The 25,684-nt window shown below is 47.2% G+C and overlaps 1 protein-coding gene across 1 annotated transcript in view; it reads right to left on the bottom strand.

Moving 5' to 3' along the window:
* cadpsa (Ca2+-dependent activator protein for secretion a) overlaps window positions 1-25,684 on the bottom strand; it is a 110,065-nt gene that overhangs the window by 41,567 nt on the left and 42,814 nt on the right. The window contains exons 9-13 of the mRNA XM_084464661.1: window positions 17,163-17,229; window positions 8,246-8,354; window positions 7,734-7,946; window positions 3,194-3,330; window positions 2,544-2,731 (exon numbers count right to left, since the gene is read on the bottom strand). Coding sequence (XP_084320787.1) covers window positions 2,544-2,731; window positions 3,194-3,330; window positions 7,734-7,946; window positions 8,246-8,354; window positions 17,163-17,229 — 714 coding nt within the window. The remainder of the gene's footprint in view (window positions 1-2,543; window positions 2,732-3,193; window positions 3,331-7,733; window positions 7,947-8,245; window positions 8,355-17,162; window positions 17,230-25,684) is intronic.

Here is a 25,684-nt window from a genome sequence, read left to right as displayed (position 1 = left end):
TCTGGTCTGATGTGGTCGCAGGCAGGCTGGGATGTGGAGTGGGACTGGCGGGAGGAGACAGCCAGCCGTCACCGTGACGACCTGTCATCCTGTCATGGTACACACTGAGGCCCCAGGCCCACTGGGCAGGACCCAGTAAGGCTACGGGTCTCTTCTGGGAGGGTGTGTGTGTATGTGTGTGTGTGTGTGTGTGTGTGTGTGTGTGTGTGTGTGTGTGTGTGTGTGTGTGTGTGTGTACAGCAGTGTATTGTTGGTGAGCTGGTGCCTGTTGAGCCCTCCATGAGGAATGATGCTGGTTTTGTGGGGGGGGGCTGAGACTGTATGCACACTCAGCGCATTGTGTTTTGGAATACTCGCTACGTCTCTCTTCCTCCCACCATCTCCTCTTGTATTTGTATCACACCTCCTCCCCCCTCCACCATTCTTCCATCTCTCCCCCACTCTATGCACCCCACACCCACCCTCCCCCTCCCTCCCTCCCTCTCTCTCCCCCTCTCTCTCTCTCCCTCTCTCTGTCTCCCTCTCTCTGTCTCGGAGCTAGTGCTGTCCATCTGTCCAGACCAATCACTGCAGGACCCCGCCCCAGTCAGCCCCGCCACTCTCTGTCAACAGGAAGCACGGGGAGATGATTGAATAGGGGAGATGGACGAAGGAACGGGAGGATGAATGATGGATAGAAGGATGCAGGGAGAGATGGAGGGGCGGCTGGTAAGATGGGGGGATGAGTGGAAAGATGGTTAAGAATGAAGGGGTGAGTGGTAAGATGGAGGGATGAGTGATAAGATGGTTAAGAATGAAGGGGTGAGTGGTAAGATGGATGGATGGAGGGGAGAGTGGTTCAATGCAGGGATGCAGGGGTGAGTGGTGAGATGGAGGGATGGAGGGGTGAGTGGTGAGATGGAGGGGTGAGTGGTGAAATGGAAGGCTAGGAAGATGGATATGAGATGGGTGGATGGGTGGTAAGGTGGTGGGAGGAGGATGTGAGGTGGACGTGAGATGAACGGGTGGTAAGGTGGTGGGAGGTGGATGTGAGGTGGACGTGAGATGAACGGGTGGTAAGGTGGTGGGAGGTGGATGTGAGGTGGACGTGAGATGAACGGGTGGTAAGGTGGTGGGAGGTGGATGTGAGGTGGACGTGAGATGAACGGGTGGTAAGGTGGTGGGAGGTGGATGTGAGGTGGACGTGAGGTGGATGGAGGGGCAGAAGGATGAACGGGAGGTCTAGAGCAGAGTCCAGCAGAGAGAGCCAGGCCTGACAGCCCTGTAACCTCTGGCCACAGTGCTGGAGTGGCCCCTCGTCTCTCTCTGTTAGTGGACTCTGGAAGAGACGGCCCACTGCAGCACTGACAGCTTTAGTTTGGTCAGGCACTAGAAGGTTAAAAATAGTTGCTTGATTAACACTGCTACGTAGAGATGCAAAGTAGCTGCTGGACACACAGGGATGTCCAACCTTTAAACACTGGACACCCGCATGAATGTCTCAGTGAGCAAAGTTCCCAGCTGGTGGACCGCCCGGTTATCTGTTGACTCTGCATTAAGGACCTGCCGTCTAAGGCAGGAAATACATGATTGTGTTTCTATTAGCCAAAAGACTGCGGACAAACTAGATATTATGGTACTGATTGATGCTGTTAGCGAGTTTTCTGATGTCCACAGCAAGACAGGAAATACAATTTCAAGATTGGTTGTTTGTGGATAATACAAATAACATGTCTTACACACACAAGATAGGACATTTATCATTTACCTCCGAGGCAGATGGAAATAAATGTTTCTTATATTCCTGCAATCATTGCTTAACCATGTAACAATGTGTAACTCTGACCATGTAACAATGTGTAACTCTGACCATGTATTTATGTAACTCTGACCATGATGTGTAACTTTGACTTTGTATCACTGTGTAACTTTGACCATGTATGTAACAGTGACTCAAGTACATCTTTAAGTTCCCCAATGACATGTGTTGGGACTGGGGCTGGGTTGTAGCTAGGGCCGCTTAAGGAGAGGGTTCTGGGGGATGGCCAGGACCTTCAGGACTTACCTCCTTGCTCCAGAGAAATAGGGAGGAACTCTGAAGTCCCTTTTCTTCATGAACTCAATGATTCGGAGTTCCCTCCTAGAGCTGGTGGCTGGGGAATTGGGAGCGGATGGGAAAAGAGCTCTTTCAAGCTCCGCCTCTGTAACAGGCCAGCTCTGCAGCTCACACACACGCTGGCTGGGATTGGTCACAAGGGGGGGGGGTTTGGGCGGTTTTTGGCCAAGTGCAATGGGAAGTTGGGGAAGGTGTGTTTTTAAAAAGGTACAAAAATGAATGGTTAGGGTGAAAAGAGAGAAAGAATGAAAGACATGAGCATGCAAATAACATGCAGTCGTAAGAAATGAACAAGTTAAAAGAAAAACACTGTTTGACAAAATAAATTTGATGATGGATTTGGGATGAAATAAACATCTTTTGGGATGCTGTTAAAATGCCGGTTTGTGTTTTTAGGGGAATCATCTCCGATGGAGCAGCGAGTGGAGCAGCACCTGACCGCCTCTACCTGTTGCCGTGGACGTGGGAGGCGCAGAAGGCGAAGCTGTAGTGCAGCAGGGTGGGGTCGATCATGGCGCCGTTCTCCGCCCGCTCCAGCAGGTCGCCCAGGTAACACAGGTGCCTGTGGCAGCCGCGCACCCCGTTGCGGGCGCAGTACTCGTCCATGACGAACACCTGGCCTGGGCTGAACCAACCCTGGGGAGACACGCGCGGCCATCTTGTTCAGTAGGGTCAGTCAAAGCTGGGGGAGACACGGCCATCTTGTTCAGTAGGGTCAGTCAAAGCTGGGGGAGACACGGCCATCTTGTTCGGGTCAGTGTGGATCAGCCCAACTAGCAGAAGTGAGAGCTTGGGGAATATATTCAGAACAAATGGAAGCCATTTCTTGATGATGCTGTCTTGTTGCAGGTTATTCCTTGAGGCTAGAAGTGATATACTTGAGGGGAAAATAATAATAAAACCAATCATTATTTGATTAAGCATAAAATATATCTTTAAATGTAAAACTATCTTGAAGCAATGAGGATGAGAGTGAGAGTCAAAATGAGAGACGTGAAAGTGAGAGACAAAATCTGGTCAATCATAATACTAGCAGTCTCCTGGACGTCTATGTCTGGGGTTAATCATATATATGGTATGTGTGTGTGTGAGCCTCACCAGACAGGAGTAGGAGTCGTTGAGCCTGTGGTCCAGGGTGAGGCGCTGCACCAGCTCAAACAGGGAGGCGTGGTCGAAGTTGCAAGGGTTGGCCGAAATGAACTCATCCATGCCGTGCTTCTGCGCCCGGTCTGCGTCTGTGTGGCGATCACAAGCAGCAACACCAAGAGGTCAGCGGGGATCGGAAGAGCGGAGAGTAAGAGAGGGAAAGTTCCCTTGTGTGGTCGCAGGCGAGGGGAGACAGTATTAAATCACAACTAGGCTCACTCTCCCAGTAAGGACAACTGATGAAATGAGGAACTCTTATCGCATATATATTAGATAATTTATAATTGTACGTTTTGATGCACGTTTTGTCTCCACTGGGTGTGGTTAGGCTCTAGGTGGGGGATTAAAGAGTCCAACCAGGCAGCTTTGGAAGCAGTGACTACTCTTTAAAGGTTAGTAGAGATGTCAGGGCTCAAAATGGATGCAAGCCAAAACACAACATGTTTAGGCAATCTCAGGAAGCAAACGCACGTTTTTAAACGAAGCAACGTCTCTAGACACACACTCCATTGATTTAAACCAACAGCTTTGCTGCCATAGTGCCGCTCAAACACTTATTCATGCGAGCTGTCTGCTGGTCAGTGGAAAGGCTTTCAGTAAATTCTCAACTTAACAAAGTAATCAAGCGGGCCAGTTAACCCTCCACCTCCTCACAGACGGCCTGCTATCTCCAGCCCACCTCCACTTCACCACGGAGCCTGTGGCCCCTGGCCCCCCTACGGTGGCCCTAATTAATGGCTGCTAGAGGAGGGCCTCTGAGGGGCCTGGGAGCGGCCTTCGCGGGGCCCCCCACCAGTACGCATTGTCCCCAAAATAGGGGGTGGGGGTTTGAATAAAAATCTGACAACACATTTTTTCACTTGCTCTCCCAGCTAGTGGGCTGTGCTCTGCAGTAATCCTGGCGTGGGGGGCCAGGCCACAAATGGCTGAGCAGGTTGGCCAGCTGTTAGCCCCCAGGGCAGGCCGATGGGCCGAGGGGGGGGCTGTCCTGAACCAGGGGACTGGGCTGTGGTTAAACAGACACAGATGGGGGACACCTGCATTTAGCCCTGTCCCCAAATCCTGTAATAACCAGTCTCCATTCAGCTCAGCTGGGAATAAACAGCCTTTAACTAAGCCATTCTATTCACTACATGAGTTATTTCCCAGTCTGTAATACCATGTCTTTCCCCTGTAAACTAGGATAACTCTGTGGGGTGCAAATGCACTCTGGCTATATTTTACCAACGTACCCCATTTTCAGCAAGCCTTTTACCCTTTTACAAGCACAAAATATTATGGACATTTATGAAGATTGTATGTTCACAAAAACAATAAATGGGTGGTGCAAGTTTAGTGAGGAAAAATGGGCTTTTGCTTCACTTATGATTTATGTCAATCGAAATATTGACCAACCTTGAATGTTAGTATTGAGATTGAGCCTACTTTTAATCGGGTGGAATTATTGAACAATGGGTCATAACCAACATAAGCAGACCAAAAGGAGTATCTCCTTAGATGGTTCACGTCCCCCATGTGAGGAGCGCGCTGGTCGCGTACAGGAGGACATAACACATTAACAAGTGTCCATGTTGTTACAAACATCAACACCGGAAACGGTCTACATTTAGATGTGATCGCTAATCCCTGTGTGCGACAGCCGTTTACGTAGAACACGTGTAAATCTGGGGTAGGATAATGCAGCATTCAGCATCCCCAAACACAAAGGTTACACAAAGAGGTGGAGCTGTTTGTCAAGGTTCCCCTTCACCACCACAGCTGTCAATCAGCAGGACAACAAAGACCACAGCTCAACCAGGATGCCCCCCCAACACACACACACACACACACACACACTCACACACAGCTCACACACACACACACACACACACACACACCCACACACACACACACACACGTATACGGACACAGACACACACATACGTTCATACACGGACACAGACACACACATACGTTCATACACGGACACAGACACACTCACACACACACAGACACACACACACACAGATACACAAACACATGCACACACACACACACACACACAAACACACAGATACACCACACACAGACACACACATACACAAAAACAGACACAAACACATGCACACACTCATGCCAACACACACACAAAAACACACGCACAAACACACACACACACACACACACACGCACAATCACACACATACACAAACAACCCACATGCATGCACACACACTCACCAACAACCACATGCATAGAAATACAAAAATACACAAACACAAACAGACACACTCACACACACACACACACACACACACACACACACACACACACACACACACACACACAAACATAAACATGCACGCACAACAAATAACCCCCCGCCCCCCCATCATCTAAAAAGGTGACACGGCGGACCCCTTTGGTGTGTGTGTGTGTGGGAGCCTGTCAGGTCTGCTTGACGTGAGTGAGGGCGGAGGAGGGGCGCGGGGCCGGAGTGCTGGACAGTAACGTGCTGTGACACTAGTCGCCCCGCCGTCTGTCCAGCATGGAGCACACGGGCCTGACACTGATTGAGGGCTGCTCCTCATTTATAGATCCGGTCCACCGCTGCCCAGCCAGGCAGACAGGAGCCACCTGCAGGCACGGCTCCCTGGCCTGCTGCTGTATCGTACACACACTCACCATGTCGGGGGGGCAAGAGGACACACCGCCACTTTCATATTATGGTTTTCCTTTCCCTTTCTCGCTGCTTTGTGACTTTTGCTCAATGTTTTTTCAGCATTTTCAGTACGAAAGTTTTCCCAGGAAGTGCATGAAGGGAAAAGCAGGTGTCAACCATTTATCGCTTTGCAGTGAAGTATTCTCAAAGATCCAAATCGTCTTCAGATTCAACGTGAGAAAGAGTCTCCTCTACATGAGAACAGACGAGGGCAGGACAGCTTGGCGCTGTGTTCACAGCGCTGCACCAGATGTATACTGTATGTGCCAACATGTCGTCTGGCAACATGAGAAACATCAGGCCCTTTGACAATATGAAAACAAAGCCTTGAACACAATCTGTCAGCCCGTAATTATGACTTGTGTGTTTTAAAACAATGCTCCAAACCGGTGCAGCTGTCAGTCACCATGTCAGAGCGGTGTGGTAAACTGTGACAACCGTGGAATACGTTAAGGAGTTAAAACAGGGCTGCCTCTCCTTCCTCCAACACTCACTTCCTCTGGTCCCTGGGATGTGCAATACCCTTGTTAGTTGTGTTACATTATGCATTTCACCGATACAAGTGTGAACTACCAAATAGTTATTTGGTAACATTTTGACTGATTGCTTCCCGAAATAATTGTGGAGCAACCACGCTGTATTATTCATGGCCTGGCACTTTTAACGTGGTAATTATCACCTGCTGGGACTCAGTGGGACTCTGAGGTTGTGTCAGAGCAGCTCAATACAAATACTTAAAAAATACAGACTCAACATATTAGGTATCACCAGTAGAAAGACCTATCTGATACACACTATGTGACATGAAGTGTGCATGTTTTTGTGTGTGTGCGTGTTTTTGTCTGTCTGTCTGTCTGTCTGTCTGTCTGTCTGTCTGTCTGTCTGTGTGTGTGTGTGTGTGTGTGTGTGTGTGTGTGTGTGTGTGTGTGTCTGTCTGTGCGTCTGTGTGTGTGTGTGTGTGTGTGTGTGTGTGTGTGTGTGTGTGTGTGTGTGTGTGTAAATCAGTTTGAAGTTTGTTCATAGGTAGTGGATATAAATAAAATACATATATAAATAAATTAAAAAAAATATATATATATATATATATATTTTAGTTTTTTGTTTTTTGTTTTTTGTTTGGGAGATGGAAAATATGCAGAGAGACAGGACAACCCAGCAAACCCAGTAATCCTAAATAGGTTCTGCATGCATCCTGGTTTCACAGAAACAGACATGAGCACAGAGCAGACTCAAGGAGAACAGTCTCTGATTAAAAAAGAAAAGACCTAAAGGGACGAAAGAGACAGAGAGAAAGAAAGAAAACTCACCCTTTACTCCAGCGACAAGAGGTGTGTGTGGAACAGTGGAAAGAAGATAAGAGAGAGGCAGAGCGAAGAACAATGAGGCAGAGAAGGAGGAGGAGAGATGAAACAGAGGAATATAAAGGACGGCATGTCCACCATGCACACGTGAAACAGTGTGCCTGGCCGACAGAGAGAGCAGAGCGCTTGTACTGAACGGACCAGCCAGTCGACAGAATACCAGGGAGAGGGCAACAGACTGACAGACACAGAGAGATAGAGGTAGATACAAATAAACCAAATACTAAAGCTCAAATGTCACATTTCTCTGAAACAGCTTAACTGTCTAAGGCTAGTGACATCACCTGGTTGGTTCATCACCTGGTTGGTCCATCACCTGGTTGGTTTATCACAGGGGAACCGACTTTCATTTCAAACCACCTCCGTGGTTTGAAATGCAACCAAAACGAGGAACAGACTTGAAACATGAATCTCCTAATGCCAGACGTACAGAACTGGGAGATGGGTGCGTCCAGCTGTGGCGCCGTGCCCCCCTTGGAGTTGAGCTTCTGGACCTGCGTGGGCGGGACGGGCTTGTGGGACTGTCCCGTGGCGCGGTACATGGCCTGGACCCACAGGATGCGGTCCTGCTCGTCGTTGCTCGCGAAGATCACCGTTTCTCCCTCCTTCACCGCGTTGAAGAAGGTCCGCCCCCCGTCCAGACCTGGGGAGGGGAGAGACTCAGCACCCTGGGGGGGACCACCAGTGGGGACCTCCAGTGGACCGGGGTCCACCACGGGACCACTAGGGGACCAGTAGTGGACCACCAGTGGACCACCAGTGGACCACTAGGGGACCAGTACTGGACCACCAGTGGACCACCAATGGACACCTAGTGGACACCCAATCCACTGATATAGATAAGGTGCAGTAAGGTGCAGTCAGGTGCAGTAATGTGGTGTTACCAGGCTGGGGGTCTGTGTAGTCCACTGATATAGATAAGGTGCAGTAAGGTGGTGTTACCAGGCTGGGGGTCTGTGTAGTCCACGGTGTAGCCGTCCAGCTGCAGCAGCTCCACCGGCTCTGTCTTCTTCTCTCTGTAGCTGCACATTGCGAAGGTGTACTGGCTGACCTGCACCGGGACAGAGAGGAGACCAGTTCACAACGTGTACTGGCTGACCTGCACTGGGACAGAGAGGAGACCAGTTCACAACGTGTACTGGTGACCTGCACTGGGACAGAGAGGAGACCAGTTCACACAACGGACACACGCCTGAAGCTTTGGAAGGGACATGTATTTAACTGAGCCGTGCTGAGAACAATGCTGTTCCTACATCTGCATTTGGCAAACCTGATTCAGAATTGGCTGATTGTGTATTGTAATACATGTTGTAGTGTAGAAATGTAAAATGCACCCTTACAACAATCGTTTTGCCAAAGTCTTGTGCAGTTAAAAAAATGAAAATAAAAATGTATTTCTGAATACAAATGTGTGTGTGTGTGTGTGTGTGTGTGTGTGTGTGTGTGTGTGTGTGTGTGTGTGTGTGTGTGTTTGTTTGTGTGTGTTTGTGTGGGGTGAATTTTACTACAATGTGAGTGCTTTTTTTATTTATTTGTTTTGGTTTAATATATCTTTGCTCAAATAAATGTTTTATCTGAAATTGAATGGGTTTAGTCAGGTAGGCTAATCGTGTAAGAACATGCTAATAGCACCGTTTACCACAAAGCTGTGACCGTTTTCCACACATTCTCCCTGATGGACACTCAAAGACACACACACACACACACATGCACTCACATGTCCCCATATGTGTCACACACACACACACACACACACACACACACACACACACACGTCTGTCTGCATGTGGAAGAAGAGGCTAAGTAAGTGACAGCTGTTTCACTCTTTAGTAACCCACTCAATATACAAGCGTGTGTGTTCATGTGTGTGTGTGTGTGTGTGTGTGTGTGTGTGTGTGTGTGAGTGCAAAGATAATGACATTATAATAACTTAAATGAAGTGGCTGAAGCAAGGGGGTAGGTCTGAAGAGCCATTGATGTGGGAAAGCCGAGCGAGGAAAGTGTGGGTTCATGACCAGCAATAGCAAGCTGCCGTTTGTGTGTGAATGGACTTCTGTCTCTATTAATGCAAGCGCTAATGAGGGTCACGGCTAGGGGGAATAAAAGAGTCCAGTGCACAAACGAGCTTGTGGGGATGAGGAACACATCGGGAACGTGTGCGTGCTGTTTCAATCATGTTTTGTGTGTGTGTGTGTGTTTGTGTGTGTGTGTGTGTGTGTGTGTGTATGTGTGTCCTATGTGGAAACATGGATAAATAGTTATTGATGCTGCGTTCATAGTGGATCTATAGATGGAGGTGGCAGGTTTGGCCGAGCAAACGTTTGCTTTCATCTCATCTAATAATTTAATCCTCTAAACTGTAGAGATGAACCAGGCAAGTTGGTGTGATTGGGCTGGCAGAACTACAAATAGAAGGACAAATATTGGCAGAAGGTGGCAGAAGGACAAAAGGACAAATATTGTAGTTTGCAATAACCATCAGTTGTATTCTTCGACATTGAGATATTGAAATTCACAGGCCCAAGCCTAGGGACCCCTGGGGGCCATTTACCAGGGCCCTGCCTGACGTGTGACACACATGCAGGTCTCAGGTCAGTCCATCGTCTCCCAAACTCAGAGCGGGCGACACCGCAGAGACCCCGGTGTACCAGGTAACCTCCCTCTGGTTAACACCTTGATTATAAAGGGCCCTATCTTGCACCCAGCGCACCAACGCATGTATCGTTGCTAGTTTGCACCCGGCGTAAAGCTGATTTTCCCCCGCAGCAAACTCACGCCACTACACTTGCGCCTGGAGAGGCGTGTCCCGCTGCAAATGATACTTGGTGCTATTTTAGTGATCCCTGTATTTTAGTGATCACTGTATCTCCGTCTCCAACTGCCAGAAACCTTGGTGTGGTATTAGACAACCAGTTATGTTGCACCGCCAACATCACTGCAGTGGCCCGATCCTGCAGATTTGCACTTTACAACATCCGCACGATATGGCCCTTCCTCACAAGGGAAGCAGCTCAGCTTCTAGTCCAAGCACTGGTCATCTCTCGCCTGGACTACTGCAACTCGCTCCTAGCTGGACTCCCGGTCTCTGCTATTAAACCTTTGCAGCGTATCCAGAACACGGCAGCGCGCCTTGTGTTCAACCTACCTAAATTCTCCCATGTGACTCCCCTCTTCCGCCACCTCCACTGGCTCCCTGTAGTAGCCTGCATCAGATTCAAGATGATGGAACTGCCCCTGCCTACCTACAAGCCTTGGTCAAAACTCACACCCCAGCTCGATCCCTCCGCTCAACTACCTCAGCTGGACATCTGGTACCGCCATCACTAAGAGCAACCAAAGGTCAGCTAAATCACAACTCTTCTCTATCTTGGGACCACAGTGGTGGAACAAGCTCCCTGCTGATGTCAGGACCGCAGAGTCGCTCACCAGCTTCGGCAAACGACTCAAAACCCACCTGTTCAGAGTTCACCTAGACTCTACATAGCCATTCAGTCCCTTATTTGTCTGTTGCACTATTGTTTGTTGTACGTCCTGGCACTTGATAAACGCACTTAATGCAGGTTGTATTCATTCATTGTACTTAATTGTGTAGCATGTACTTAATTGTGTTGTGCATGCATGTTGTGTAGCATCTGCAGTAGCTAGCTATCACTGCTGTATACGGGGAATGGGGTTAGCCTGGCGATTGTTAGTACTTGCACTTGGTTCTATGAACATCTTTACTGTACCGACGGCGATATATTGTTTCACTTCTTATGAGAAATGTACTTATTGTAAGTCGCTTTGGATAATAGCGTCTGCTAAATGCCCTAAATGTAAATGTAAATGATCCAAAAAGCAATTGCGCCACTGACCGGAAAATACCTGGTCTAAATGCCCAAGCGGATAGCGCAGTTGGTATTGCATTTTTGACATGCCACAGGTCAGAACTGCAACATAAGCTTACACACACATAGGCTATACACGATTACAACGATTATCCTTATTGAAATATTATGATGTCAAAAATTGTTCATGTGTGAAACTGCATAGAAATAGCATGTGGATTGTGGAAACTTTTTTTTTTCCATAGGAGCTGCATAAATGAACACTGTAGTAGACTATGCCATGCGTTAAAATAATAATAATAACAATAATAAACTCGAGCAAAGTATATCCCTTCCAAAACTGAGCCATTTGAAGTTTGAAATTCATGTGGTCATGCATCTGTCTCAGAGGAGACTGCAAACGCGCAGTCAAAATATCAACTCGTCAAGTTCAAATGCGATGGCTGTTAAAAAGGGATGGGAGATGGAACTCTCATTGGTTTATTGCACGTTACGCCCAAAACACACCTATGATTTTCAGATCAACCCATTTTAGATTTGTGTCCGGCTCAAGACTCATTTATCTGCCAGTGTTATAGCAACAGCACCAGAGATCCGCCCACAAAGCTACTTGCGTTTCGCGTTTCATACTTTCAAAAATAGGGCCTGAAGTCTTAAAGTTATAGGACTCAACCAATCAGAGGAAGAGTAGGGAGAGAAGAGGCAATGTTTCAGATACATTTTCATATCATTAGCCTCCCAGCATAATTGCCTAAGTCATATTTTGGCCAAATTGTGATATCTGCCTCTCTGTCTCAGTGTGTGTTAATGTGTAATGTGTGTGTTAATGTATAATGTGTGTGTACATCCATGTCTCACTGTGTGTACATGTGTAATGTGTGTGTACATATGTAGCGTGTGTACATATGTGTCTCAGTGTGTGTACAAGTGTAGTGTGTGTGTACATGTGTGTCTCAGTGTGTCATTTTTTTTGTGTGATTTTGGGTGACATGAGATCTTGCTAGCAGAGTTATGATGAGCCCTGGGGATGGCTGAGCGACCAATGGGAGGCCTCAGGGGACCTGCAGAGCCCCGCCCCCTGAGCTGTCACTCTGCCAGCGTGTAAACACTTTAACCCTACGCTGTGTGTTAACGAACATATAATTATATAAATCACGCACCTAACAACCACCCCCACCAATATGAAAATGTAACCATCGTCATTAGTTATTTATCATTGTTGTTGTTGTTATTACTTTGATCATTATTGTTATTATTGTCATTATTATCATTGTCATTTATAATTATAATTATAATTTATTAATATTAAGATAGGTATACAGATGTGTATGTCATATGCCAGCATATCATTTCCACAAGTAACTTATATAAACAATATCTTTATTCTTTCTCCTTGCCCGGCACCTCACTAACACAATATAAGCGATGAGTCTACGTTTGTATTAATGGTTAACTTTGTATAAAAACGGTCAGACTCCTGTCCGAACCCTCACTGCCCTATGTAACCAACAAACTGTTATGGTAGCACGTAGGATTATTCAGGACCCCTCTCACATCCTGTTTCCTGAGTTTGAGTGGCTCCCCTCAGGACGCAGACTCCGCTGTCCGGGTTGCCGGACACAGAGGAGGAAGGCAACCTTCATTTCGAGGGCTGTCCAGCTTATTAATGATCAATGATTCAGGAACATATGTTTAGAATCTAGAATCTAGTTAGAAGTTAGAATCTTCTATTTGCACTTTTATTTTTATTATTTTTGATGAGGTGAGATGCTGGTTGGTTGTGCAGTATGCCTGCTGCTTATGTTTATGCATGCTGCTTATGTTTGTTGTTTGTTGATTGATTGAAGCTACTGTAATGCGCCCTTTTAAATTGCCCCTTGGGGACAAATAAAGTGCTTTGAAGTTGAAGTTGAAGACATTCTGAGTTCAGATCCCATCCTGAGCTAGCAGTCGTTCCTCCTGCTCCATCGTGTGCCAGTATGTGATGTTCACTTTTAATAACCGGACTACCCTGATGTCCTGTTTTAATACCCAGACTATGCTGATGTCCTGTTTTAATACCCAGACTACCCTGATGTCCTGTTTTAATACCCAGACTACCCTGATGTCCTGTTTTAATACCCAGACTACCCTGATGTCCTGTTTTAATACCCAGACTATGCTGATGTTCTGTTTTATAACTGGCTGGGGACGTTCTGGATCACAGAAACAAAGGCACAAGCCCCTCTCCCCAGCGGGGGGACCTGATGTCAGCGCTACGTTCTGCCTCATGTGATATGTGGCTGCATGTGTCATATTTAGCTCCTACGTTAGCGAATCATGTGAGGTTTCTAATTAGGACTGAATCTGATAATGATGTTGGCTCTGAGACAACTGAGCCTGAAGTCTGGATCCTCCTAGAGGTGTGCAGGCATTTTTAATCGTTCCTCTCTGCTACGCGATTCATGTGGATGCAGCTATGCCTTGACTGAGGCAGTACAGTAGAAAATGAGAAGCTCTACTTGTATATATATTATATCTACTTATAATATATGAATATATTTTTTGAGATCACTACAAAGGTCCCATTAGGGGACTGCTGGATGGATGACCTTAAACAATACAAGAATGTGTACCAATTATGAAGTGAATCGTCTTTTATGCAGACTCAAGAACAGTTCATCAGTCATTTACAATCATTTACAAAGTCTCATTGATCACTTATGCAGCGCTGAGGAGAGTGTCTGTGAACGTTTCTGCTGATAGGAAAGAGGCTGTGATGGCATGGCAAGACACCTGCAACACAGCACTAGAATCAACTGTGTGTGTGTGTGTGTGTGTGTGTGTGTGTGTGTGTGTGTGTGTGTGTGTGTGTGTGTGTGTGTGTGTGTGTATGCATATACATGTATGTGTGTGTAGGGGTGGCTATATGAATCCAAGGAGAGGTGAATATCAATATGATATTTCCGGCGCATATTGCCGCGACAGTAGTAAGAGAACATCAACGAGGGCGAGAAGCGAGGTGCGAGAAAAGAAAGGAAATTAGAGTCTGGAGACACGACATCACAAAGAGAAGTTACTATAGCAAGTCAAAGCCAGGAATAAATGAAGGTAGCTGTTGTTTCTGGCTCATACGCTCATTATGTCTCCTTTGGGAGACATAATGCCCCATAACTAGACATGGCCCATAACTAAATCATGGGGCAACGGACCCTTTCCCAAGGAGGGGTCGTAGGATGAACAGGTGTCTGCTGCTTTAATGACCCAGTGCCCAACTCTCCCTAGTCATGTTGTTTCCTCCAACACATAGACATAAAATCTATCAATATGCAACCAAACCACTGTAAATTAAACACTGTAAATGCACTGTGTCTTTGCACTACTATTGTGTTTATTGAAGTCTCAGGTTTTTCTTGTGATTCTCTTAACAATTGTAGTTTTTATATTATTGCATTGTTGGAGCCTGAGACTCAAAAAATACTTCTTAAAAACAGCCACATCCTTTGTGAAAAAAATCTGTATACATTATATATATTATGTATGTATTATATTATTATCTTAAAATTAAGGCATTCAAATTGAGCACAAGTCCTCCAAAAATGTTTATGAATATGCTGGTCCTTGGAACAAAAAAGGTTGGGAACCCCTGGGCTAGAGAAGGTGGCCCATGCTGACAATGGACCTGTGCCCTGGTACATGCAGCACACCGTCACTCTGATGAGCGCCCTGTGTGGAGCCTGCCACTCTCTCTCCCTGTGTGGGCCCTGCTTAAATAGGATCCATTCAGGACGCCTCAGGGTGTCTCAGAGCTGGTCCGCAGTCATGGATCACACCTCTGCTTATTGAGGATAGTTCCTGGGTACATCATGGAAAAGTTACATCAAAGTTTCAACGTATTATGTCAATGAACACACACGCACGCGCACACACACACACACACACACACACACACACACACACACACACACACACACACACACACACACAGAAAGACAGACCGACAGACCGACAGACCCACACACACACACACACACACACACACACACACACACACACACAAATGTTTTCACAAACAGATAATTTAATATACAAGCAATTTAAAATCATTTTTAAGTGACCACTTATGTCAAAAGGTTATTGTGTATAAAAATCAGGAGTGTGGGAGCAAACGTAAAATCAATAACATTGACAATACACAAAACATTTGTAGAGAGAAATGAGCGGAAGGTAAAGTGATGAGATGGAGAGGGGAGCCGGGGCACACCAGTGTGTGAGGAGGGCTACTGCGCGTCTACCGACCTAACATACACATTATGCTGTGCTGGTTAACAGGCAGCTTGTTTTAGTGAGCAGTACATTGATATATTCTTAAATAGGTTTGAATATTCATTATAATTAGAATAATTATTAGTAGTACTTAGATTAGTATTATTGATAAGAATAAAATAATGCTCATGAATATTCATTATTCCTACACCTGGTATATGCACCATGAGGAGGAGGTTTGGAGAGTGAAGGTGTTCATGAGGGGCCGGTTCTCTGTTAATCTAGGGGCCGGTTCTCCGTTCATGTGGGGCCGGTTCTCTGTTCATGTGGGGCCGGTATTCTGTCCATCTAGGGGCCGGTTCTCTGAGCACCGCTCTGTGGCACGGGGCTGAGAGAACAGGCTGAGTGAACAGGCTCACAAAGGGCTAGGAGAGGGACCGGGTGATGCTGACCAACCGAGGCTTGACATGAAAGCAAGAGCAGAAAAGAGCACAGAAGGAACCAAAAGACAGAACTGGAGCCGTCAGACACACAGACGCTGCTGTGCTGCTGTGATTCACCGGATTCTCTCTTCCAGAAACAAACAGCCCCTAAAAACCAGGTTGACTCTTCGCTGCTCCAGAACAAACATCTCTCTCTCTGTTTCTCTCTCTCTCTTTCTCTCTTCTCTCTCTCCCTCACATGCACACACTCATGCAGACACACACACAAACATAAATAGGCAAACATAGAAACAAAAAACCCAAATAAAAGCACACACACACACACACACACACACAAACACACACACACACACACACACACACACAGATGAGCGCCATTTGTCACCTTGTATATGCGTAGCTGGGAGCGGGAGAGAGAGAGGCCGCTCCCCTCTGGTAGCGCGGGGGCTTTCCTAGCTGCGAGTGCTAGGCCATGCTAGTGTTCACTCCACTTTGTCAATCCCCTGTCAACACGTAGCTCTGAGACATATCCTCCCGCCCGGCCTGGGAGAGAGGGAGAGAGAGAGAGAGAGCGCCCTGGCTCACTCGCCCTCCCACCCCGCGACGGGTGCCCCCAGAAAATGGCGGCGTCCCCGATAAAAGCCTGGCTGCTCTCTCTATCATTTATGTGACAGCTGAGGGGAGACAGCTTGGCTACACCTCTTGTTGCGGTGCTCAGCCTTAGAACACCACCCCCACACACACACACACACACACACACACACAAACACACACACACACAGGCACGGTCGCACCCACACACACACACACACACACACACACACACACACACAGGCACGGTCGCACACACACACACACACACACACACACACATACACACACACACACACACACCTACAAACCACCCCCCAGTAAAACTACCGTGAGTGGAAAGTCTTAGATGTGGTTTTTAGAGTTGTGTGTTGGAATGCTTGTTGATCACTTATGCGGGTTAACCGTCTGATACGTGACACAATCTCAGTGGGTCATATGAAACCAGGTAATGTCATGTCAACAGGACTCTGTACACCTTGAAGGACATGAGGTGTAAACACTGTTTGACGCAGACACCGTGAAACCCTCCTTCTGAAGTTTCATAGCAAGTCCTGAGAACCTTGACAGCCAAAAGAACCATGGAGGGGTTAACCATGTGGTTAATCAGAGAGGAAACCAGCTCAGTAGATTCAGTATTAACCTTGTGGGTTTAGCATTGCTGAAATCACTAATTATGGTATAATTATATTAGCCCAGATTTGATATGAGTCATATTCAAACATGATTACTGTTTTGAATCTTAATTCTTACCTGCACCAGCACAAAGAATCTCTTTTTCCATCTTTTCCACACGTTCTTCCCGATGGCCCAGAGGTACCTAATAAGGACAAAGAACACATGTGCAATACAGTTAAGCATTGGTAAATCCAAAATGTTTGGGTCTGTTTCAATTTTAAACTGATTTCAATTAGATGTGTGCTGGCATTAGGGGTATAGGCGGTGCAAGCAAGAGTCAGGGTTAGTCTGCCCCCTCCTGGCACAGCCAAGCCACTGCAGCCAAATACAATATAATACTACTTTAGATTGTTAATGTTAGTATCATTGAATTACACTTATATATCAAGTGAATTTATATACAAAGAATATTAAAAAACAATGAAATTAACAAATTCAATTAATTAATTTTGTTTCGTAACACATCACTAGACGACTAATTGTTTGAAGATGAATTGCCATAGTGTGTAGGAGTGTGTGTCTGTGTGCTGTGTGCATGTTTGTGTGTGTGTGTGTGTGTGTGTGCATGTTTGTGTCTGTGCATGTTTGTACGTGTGCATGTTTATATTTGTGCATGTTTGTGCGTGTGCATGTTTGTGTGTGTGCATGTTTGTGTGTGTGCAAGTTTGTGTGTGTGCAAGTTTGTGTGTGTGCATGTTTGTGTGAGTGCATGTTTGTGTGTGTGCAAGTTTGTGTGTGCAAGTTTGTGTGTGTGCAAGTTTGTGTGTGTGCATGTTTGTGTGAGTGCATGTTTGTGTGAGTGCAAGTTTGTGTGTGTGCATGTTTGTGTGAGTGCATGTTTGTGTGCGTGCATGTGCATTTCGGAGCATGTGGCACAGCAGTCTATCCGAGTGTAAACAAATGTCTTTTGCAGGGACTCTGCAGCTCGGAGCTCCAGAATCTCCATACTTCTGACATGTCAGCCTAGAGGGCCTGTAGTCTCTGGGCGGCGTCGCAGGAGACGCACAACCAGCAGGCAGAAGTAATAGACAGCAGATAGACGGCCGTCAAGAGGCCAAGGATGTGTTGTGCTGTTAACTGCGCTAACAGCAGAAGCCAGGGATAGAAAGTGTAAAATAAAAACGTACCATAGCATTCACTCTCTTTGATGAAAACATAAGATGTTATGGATACAAGTCTGTAAAGGGGCAAATTGGAGTCCTAATCTGATTTGACGTAGATTTGCTTTAGTAGTTATTGTTGGGATTGTCTATGTCGAGATTTAAATCAGCCATGACCTCAAAGATACTGGCTAGTCAGTGGGATGACTCTGAATTCTGAGTGCAGGGCAACATTTCATTAACCTCTTCAGCACTAGGCCTATTTCTCAGGTTTTTCTGAAAATAACATGAGATATAACATAAGAGTAAATCTCCACAACTGAATTGGCTTTAATATGTCATCTTGGTAACAGAAGAAGGATAACACCTGTGAGATAGTTATAGAAGTAAACTAATTTATGTAGATACTACTTGGTCAGAGTGAATAAAGCTAGAAGAAAGCATAAGTTGAAAATTACATTCACCTGAAATACATTTTGTTTTTTAGAGTGAATACCACCTAGCACCACCGTGCATTATAAGTTGGTAGCCCTATAACTCTATAGGGCCATAGAACAACATATGATGGGTATCTGGGTCAATATTTGATGTCAATAAACTGTACAGCAAAGATAGAGAGGTTTTTGTTGAGGTAGATCCATGTGGAATCTCCAAATAAATCAATAAGTCCCATGCAAACCAATGCAAAATGACAATATCAACTTGGGGAGACAACAAACAGGTAGATATCTTGAGAGGACTTTGTACAACTTTGACATTTGAGATTTCCATTGAAATGTCAGGGGGAATAGAATTGACTGAAACAAAGCCAAACACTCGCAATTGCACCTTACGCCCAACAGATGGAGACAAAGAACTTGTGTTCTGATTGAAGACAATTGACCTATTTCCTGTTAAACCCTCTCTCACTCAGCTACTATACATTGATGGAAAACATCACATGATCACATAAAGCACAGTTATGAAGTACAAAACTCTTGTTGTTACATGCTTCTTATTTAGTATGGACCTGAAATTGTGTTTCATTTACCCAATGTTTATGATGACTAAAGGTTGAGGATGGAATTACGACCAGAGCATTCACCACCTGCGCCGGTGAATTCCCCGATCTGTCGGACACAGTGCCCCGAAGACGACAGGACTAGAAACTGCATCAACATGCCAGTCACATGATAGAAACCCCATCAACACGCCAGCCACATGATAGAAACGTCATCAATACACCAGTCGCCTGATAGAAACGTCATCACCACGTCAGCAACACGCCCCTTCACTTGTCATGGTTATGTGATATTTATTGGCATTTTGAACTCTGGCGGCCCCTAGTGGCCGCACATATGCTATTTAGGTATTTCCTGTTCCCCTGCAGCCCTAATTACTCCTGACACCTGTGTCTCGTTTCCCCTGTCACATGACCAATCAAGCCATGTATTTAAGCCCTCCCTCTGACAATGATCTGTGCTTAGTCTTTGTTGTGCCACTTTGTACTCTGACGTGAGCTTAGCCTGAAAAGAGAATTATTATTGATTCACTGTGTTTTGACCCCCCTGCCTGTTCTCTGGATTACCCACTCGGATTTGCCCTTTAGTACGACGCTTTGAACTCTTTGTATTTTTTGACCAAGAGTCTACCTATGTTTAGTTTTCTTTTGCTTTTTGGAATTTTGCCTTTGTTAGACTTTTTGACTTTGACCTCCTCAGATCTTCTGTGTGTTTGCCCTTTGGACTTGTTACAATAAATACCACTAAATTAAGCCATCTCTGCGCTTGAGTCTACACCCCCCTTGTCCCAACCCTGACAGAAAGACTAAGCCAATGGATGACTCAGCAGGGACCTCGGACACAGCCCCCCAGGATTTATCGGATCTCGAACGCATCATGGCTACCCTCAACAGCTTCGGAGCTACCATGGACACCCATGCCCGAGTCTTGGCCGATCAGCGGCAACGGGTCCAACAACACGACCAAGCTCTACAAGATATACTGACAGAAGTACGGAGGATCGGGGATCTACCATCTCCAGCACCTGCTCCCAATCCAACTCCGGTACCGTCCCCTGCACCACCTAGTCACGAACCAAGACTGCCCGCACCACAGAGATATAATGGGAACCCAGGTGGGTGCAGAGGCTTTTTGACACAATGTGATTTGGCATTTGAACTACAGCCCTCAATGTATCCCAGTGATCGATCTCGAATAGCTTACTTAAATCACCCTAGTGACTGACAAGGCTCTGGCCTGGGCGACTGCTATCTGGGGTCAACAGGGCGCTATCTGCTCTAACTATGCAAATTTCCATGAAGAAATGTTGCGTGTCTTCGACCGGTCAGCAGTTGGCCAGGAGGCAGCCAAAAGGCTTCTTAAACTTCGACAAGAACTAGGCAGTGCTGCTGACTATGCAATTACTTTCAGAACCCTGGCAGCTGATAGTGGGTGGAACGAGCCGGCTCTAATCTCAGCCTTCTATGATGGGCTGTCTGATGTCCTGAAGGATGGGTTGGCTACCGTGGAGACACCCAATGACCTTGAGACATTGGTCTCCCTGGCTATTCAGCTAGACAACCGCCTGCGTGAGCGCCATCGTACCCAACCTCACGTCCGAAGGTCGGCTGATGTTCCAGCTCCATCCTGGAGTCCTGCGTCCACATCGTCCAGTGATCCTGAGCCCATGCTAATTGGAGGAACCCGCCTCTCTCAAGCTGAAAGGGATCGCCGTAGAAGAGAGGGGCTATGCTATTATTGTGGTAAGGCAGGCCACCTGCGAACCTCTTGTCCTGACATCCCGGGAAATGGCCGGCCCCGTCAAGATTAGGGAGAATTATGACCGGGGCAACATTCTCTCCCGACTCCCCGGGTGCAGGAGTATTCTTACCGGTATGCCTATCATGGGGAGAGCAGCGACACACCTTTCAGGCCTTCATCGACTCCGGCGCTGCTGGAAATTTTATGGACATTAATGTAGCCCGACGCCTGCAGGTGCCCCAGATTACAGTTAATCCTCCCTTTGTTATCTCTGCCCTTGATGGTCGCTCCTTAGGTAAAGGAAGAGTGACTGTTGCCACCTCTCCCCTGAGACTCCAATCAGACATTCATCGGGAAGAAATTACCCTCTACCTGATTGACTCACCCGGGTTTCCTGTGGTTCTTGGTTTTCCATGGCTGAATCGGCACAATCCCTGTATTGATTGGGCCACTGGAACTATTCGTGAGTGGGGACCCACTTGCCATGCCACGTGTCTCCTGCCGAGTTCGGCCCGACCACTGGTGGAACCTGTTGATGCCTTGGAGCTAGCTCAAGTTCCCGTTGAATATTTGGACCTGAAAGAAGTCTTCAGTAGGGTAAGAGCATCTACACTGCCCCCTCACAGGCCCTATGACTGTAGCATTGAGCTTTTGTCTGGCACCAGCCCTTCCCGTGGGCGTATTTTCTCCCTGTCTTTGCCAGAACGTGAGGCCATGGACAAATACATTAAAGAGGCCCTGGCTACTGGATTTATTCGACCCTCCACCTCTCCAGCCGGGGCTGGATTCTTCTTTGTGGGCAAGAAGGATGGAGGGCTTCGACCCTGCATAGACTATCGGGCTCTAAACAAGATCACCATCCGTAATCGCTATCCTCTGCCACTAATGTCTACTGCCTTTGATTTGCTCCAGGGGGCAAAGTTCTTCACCAAGCTTGACTTGAGAAATGCGTACCACCTCATACGCATCCGCGAGGGCGATGAATGGAAGACCGCTTTCAACACTCCAACAGGGCACTACGAGTATCAAGTTATGCCATTTGGTCTTACTAATGCACCTGCAGTGTTCCAAGCCCTTATTAATGATGTCCTCAGAGATATGATTAACCACTTTGTTTTTGTCTACCTTGACGATATTTTGATTTTTTCTAAGTCCCTTTCAGATCACCGTCACCATGTCCGGCAGGTTTTACTGAGGCTGCTGAAGAACCACCTGTTTGTTAAGCCGGAGAAATGTGAATTCCATGCGTCTGAGGTGACTTTTCTAGGCTTCATCTTGAAGGAAGGACGTGTTCAAATGGACCCTGTGAAGACTCAGGCTATTAGGGACTGGGCATCCCCTAGGTCTGTCAAAGAGGTCCAGCGGTTCCTGGGATTTGCCAACTTCTACAGGAAATTCATTAGGAACTTTGGCACTGTAGCTGAGCCAATCTCTGCCCTCACTAAGGGTGGTGTGCCATTCATATGGACTCCTCAGGCGGAAGAGGCGTTCAGACTACTCAAGGAGCGTTTTTTGTCTGCACCTATCCTTTGTCTGCCAGATCCCGCTGTGCCTTTCGTGGTTGAGGTGGATGCATCCAATGTGGGGGTTGGTGCAATTCTTTCCCAGCGTGTCTCCGATGGGAAGTTGCACCCTTGTGCATTTTACTCTCGTCGCCTATCCCCCACTGAGGCTCGATATGATGTTGGGGACAGAGAGCTATTGGCTGTCAAGATGGCATTAGAGGAGTGGAGACATTGGCTGGAGGGGACCCAAGATCCGTTCTTAGTCTGGACCGACCATAAAAATCTGGAATATTTAAAACAGGCCAAGAGATTGAATCCCCGCCAGGCTCGGTGGGCACTTTTTTTTACCCGGTTCAACTTCACCATCTCATACCGACCAGGCACCAAGAACAAGAAACCAGATGCTCTATCCAGACAGTTTGAGGCCCTCGGTGCCGAGGAAGACAAGGGTCCCATTATCCCCAGCTCTAGGATTGTGGCTCCGATCCGCTGGGGCATTGAGGCCGAGGTCAGGAGCGCTCTCCAGCAGGATCCAGGACCTGGAAGGGGTCCACCTGATCGTCTTTTTGTTCCCCAGAGGGTGAGGTCCAAAGTTTTACAGTGGGGGCACTCTTCCTGCCTGGCTGTACATCCTGGCTGTCAAAGGACTCTGGAGTTTTTGAAGAGACGTTTCTGGTGGCCGGAGATGGAGAAGGACGTCAAGTCGTTTGTGGCAGCATGCACTGTCTGTGTTCAAAGTAAGACACAGCATCAACGTCCTCAAGGTCTCCTCCACCCTCTCCCTGTTCCTGGTCGTCCTTGGTCACACCTGTCAGTGGACTTCATTACTGGTCTTCCCTCCTCTGAAGGTAACACAGTTATTCTAGTAGTGGTAGACAGGTTCTCTAAGTCCTGTCGCTTTATTGCCTTGTCAAAGTTACCCTCTGCTCTTCAAACTGCTAAACTAATGTTTGAACATGTTTTCCGAGTCTATGGGCTTCCCCAAGACATTGTGTCCGACAGGGGTCCTCAGTTCACCTCCCGGGTGTGGCGAGCCTTCTGTAAACTAATTGGAGCCACGGCCAGCCTCACATCCGGGTTCCATCCCCAGTCCAATGGGCAAACTGAGAGGGTCAACCAGGAGCTGGAGGCATCCCTGAGGAGTCTAGTGGCTGGCAACCCATCGTCCTGGAGTTCCCGGCTGCCTTGGGCTGAGTACGCCCACAACACACTCAAGTCCACATCTACTGCCATGTCTCCATTCCAGTGCCAGTTTGGTTTTCAGCCACCTCTATTTCCTGAGGAGGAGACGGATGTGAGTGTCCCGTCAGCGCTACAGTTCGTGAGACGGTGTAAAAGGACCTGGAAAAAGGTCCGACAGGCTCTCCTGCAGACCTCCAAAAGGAACCAGCGCCAAGCTAACCGGCTTCGGAGGCCAGCCCCCAGCTTCCGCCCTGGTCAAAGGGTTTGGCTGGCCGCCAAGGACCTCCCACTGCGGGTGGAATCCCGCAAGTTGGCCCCTCGCTATGTGGGCCCCTTCAAGGTGGTCCAAAGAATTAATCCTGTGTGTTACCGCCTCCAGTTGCCTCGCTCCCTTAAAATAAACCCCACCTTCCATGTGTCCCTATTACGCCCTGTATTCACTTCCCCTCTTGCCCCTGCCCCTGAAACACCCCCCCCCCCCCGTGTTATTGGAGGCCAACCAGCCTTCACAGTCCGCCGTATTGTGGATTCCCGTCAGGTTCGTGGCAGGTTGCAGTACTTGATTGACTGGGAAGGATACGGTCCAGAGGAACGTACCTGGATTCCAGCACGGGACGTTCTCGATACAGACCTCCGAAAGGACTTTCATGCCGCTCACCCTGACCGCCCTGGGAACGTCAGGAGACGTTCCTAGGGGAAGGGGTCCTGTCATGGTTATGTGATATTTATTGGCATTTTGAACTCTGGCGGCCCCTAGTGGCCGCACATATGCTATTTAGGTATTTCCTGTTCCCCTGCAGCCCTAATTACTCCTGACACCTGTGTCTCGTTTCCCCTGTCACATGACCAATCAAGCCATGTATTTAAGCCCTCCCTCTGACAATGATCTGTGCTTAGTCTTTGTTGTGCCACTTTGTACTCTGACGTGAGCTTAGCCTGAAAAGAGAATTATTATTGATTCACTGTGTTTTGACCCCCCTGCCTGTTCTCTGGATTACCCACTCGGATTTGCCCTTTAGTACGACGCTTTGAACTCTTTGTATTTTTTGACCAAGAGTCTACCTATGTTTAGTTTTCTTTTGCTTTTTGGAATTTTGCCTTTGTTAGACTTTTTGACTTTGACCTCCTCAGATCTTCTGTGTGTTTGCCCTTTGGACTTGTTACAATAAATACCACTAAATTAAGCCATCTCTGCGCTTGAGTCTACACCCCCCCTTGTCCCAACCCTGACATCACTAAAGTCACAGGTCAGTGCTCTGGCTCAGTGTCAGAGTCCCAGTGCTGTGGCAATGAGGACAAAGGATTAATGACTTGACTCAATTGTTTCTCAATATTATCTGTTCATTTTGGTGCCCCGAGGCTTGATTGACAATGATTATACCAATGGTATGTGACCCTGAACTTTATCTAAACCTTAATATGAAATACAAATAAATTATTATTTTTATAAGAATCTGTGTTTATAAAAAGGCATTCATGCCTTTAGAACTGGATGAGTCTATTTAAGTGTTTTTCAACTGAAGGCCTTGATGCTCTGGCATGTGGCCTCTGTGCCCTCAAATGGCCCACTGCAGGTCCGGTGGCCCTGGCCCTCAAATGACCAAACGGCAGGCCTGCTGACCAGGTCTGACCACTGGAGGCTATGGGGGCCTTGACCGGATACAGACACTCTCGGGATGAAGCGTTTAAAAAGTGTTTTGGCTAGGAAGGAGGGGGGAGGTGTTATTCTCTTGGTTACGACTGGGGGGGTCCCCCCTACCCAGTCCTCCATTGCTTTGCTGAAGCCTAACATGGATTGGTTAGGGTTAGGGTAAGGGTTTCTACAGTCCAGTGTTCCTGCAGTCTAACACAGTTTACTTGCAGCATGACCTGGCTCATCTTACACATAACCCCAGTGCCTGCATGCTGGATTCTCTCCCTATCAAGGGGTTTTGAGAGTTCCTTCCAAACCCGGCCTTCAACACGATGACCGGAGCATTCATCTCCATCATGTCCAGCCATGTGTTGACTCCAAAGGTTCAGCCTTCCTCGTGTTTTAAATCACATCTCACAGAGAGAGCCTTTGTTCT

The sequence above is a fragment of the Micromesistius poutassou genome, assembly GCF_964030765.1.
Source record: "Micromesistius poutassou genome assembly, chromosome: 2".
Taxonomy (NCBI): Eukaryota; Metazoa; Chordata; class Actinopteri; order Gadiformes; family Gadidae; genus Micromesistius; species Micromesistius poutassou.
The sequence above is the reverse complement of the archived record's forward strand: the minus strand, read 5'-3'. Positions and strand labels throughout refer to the sequence as shown.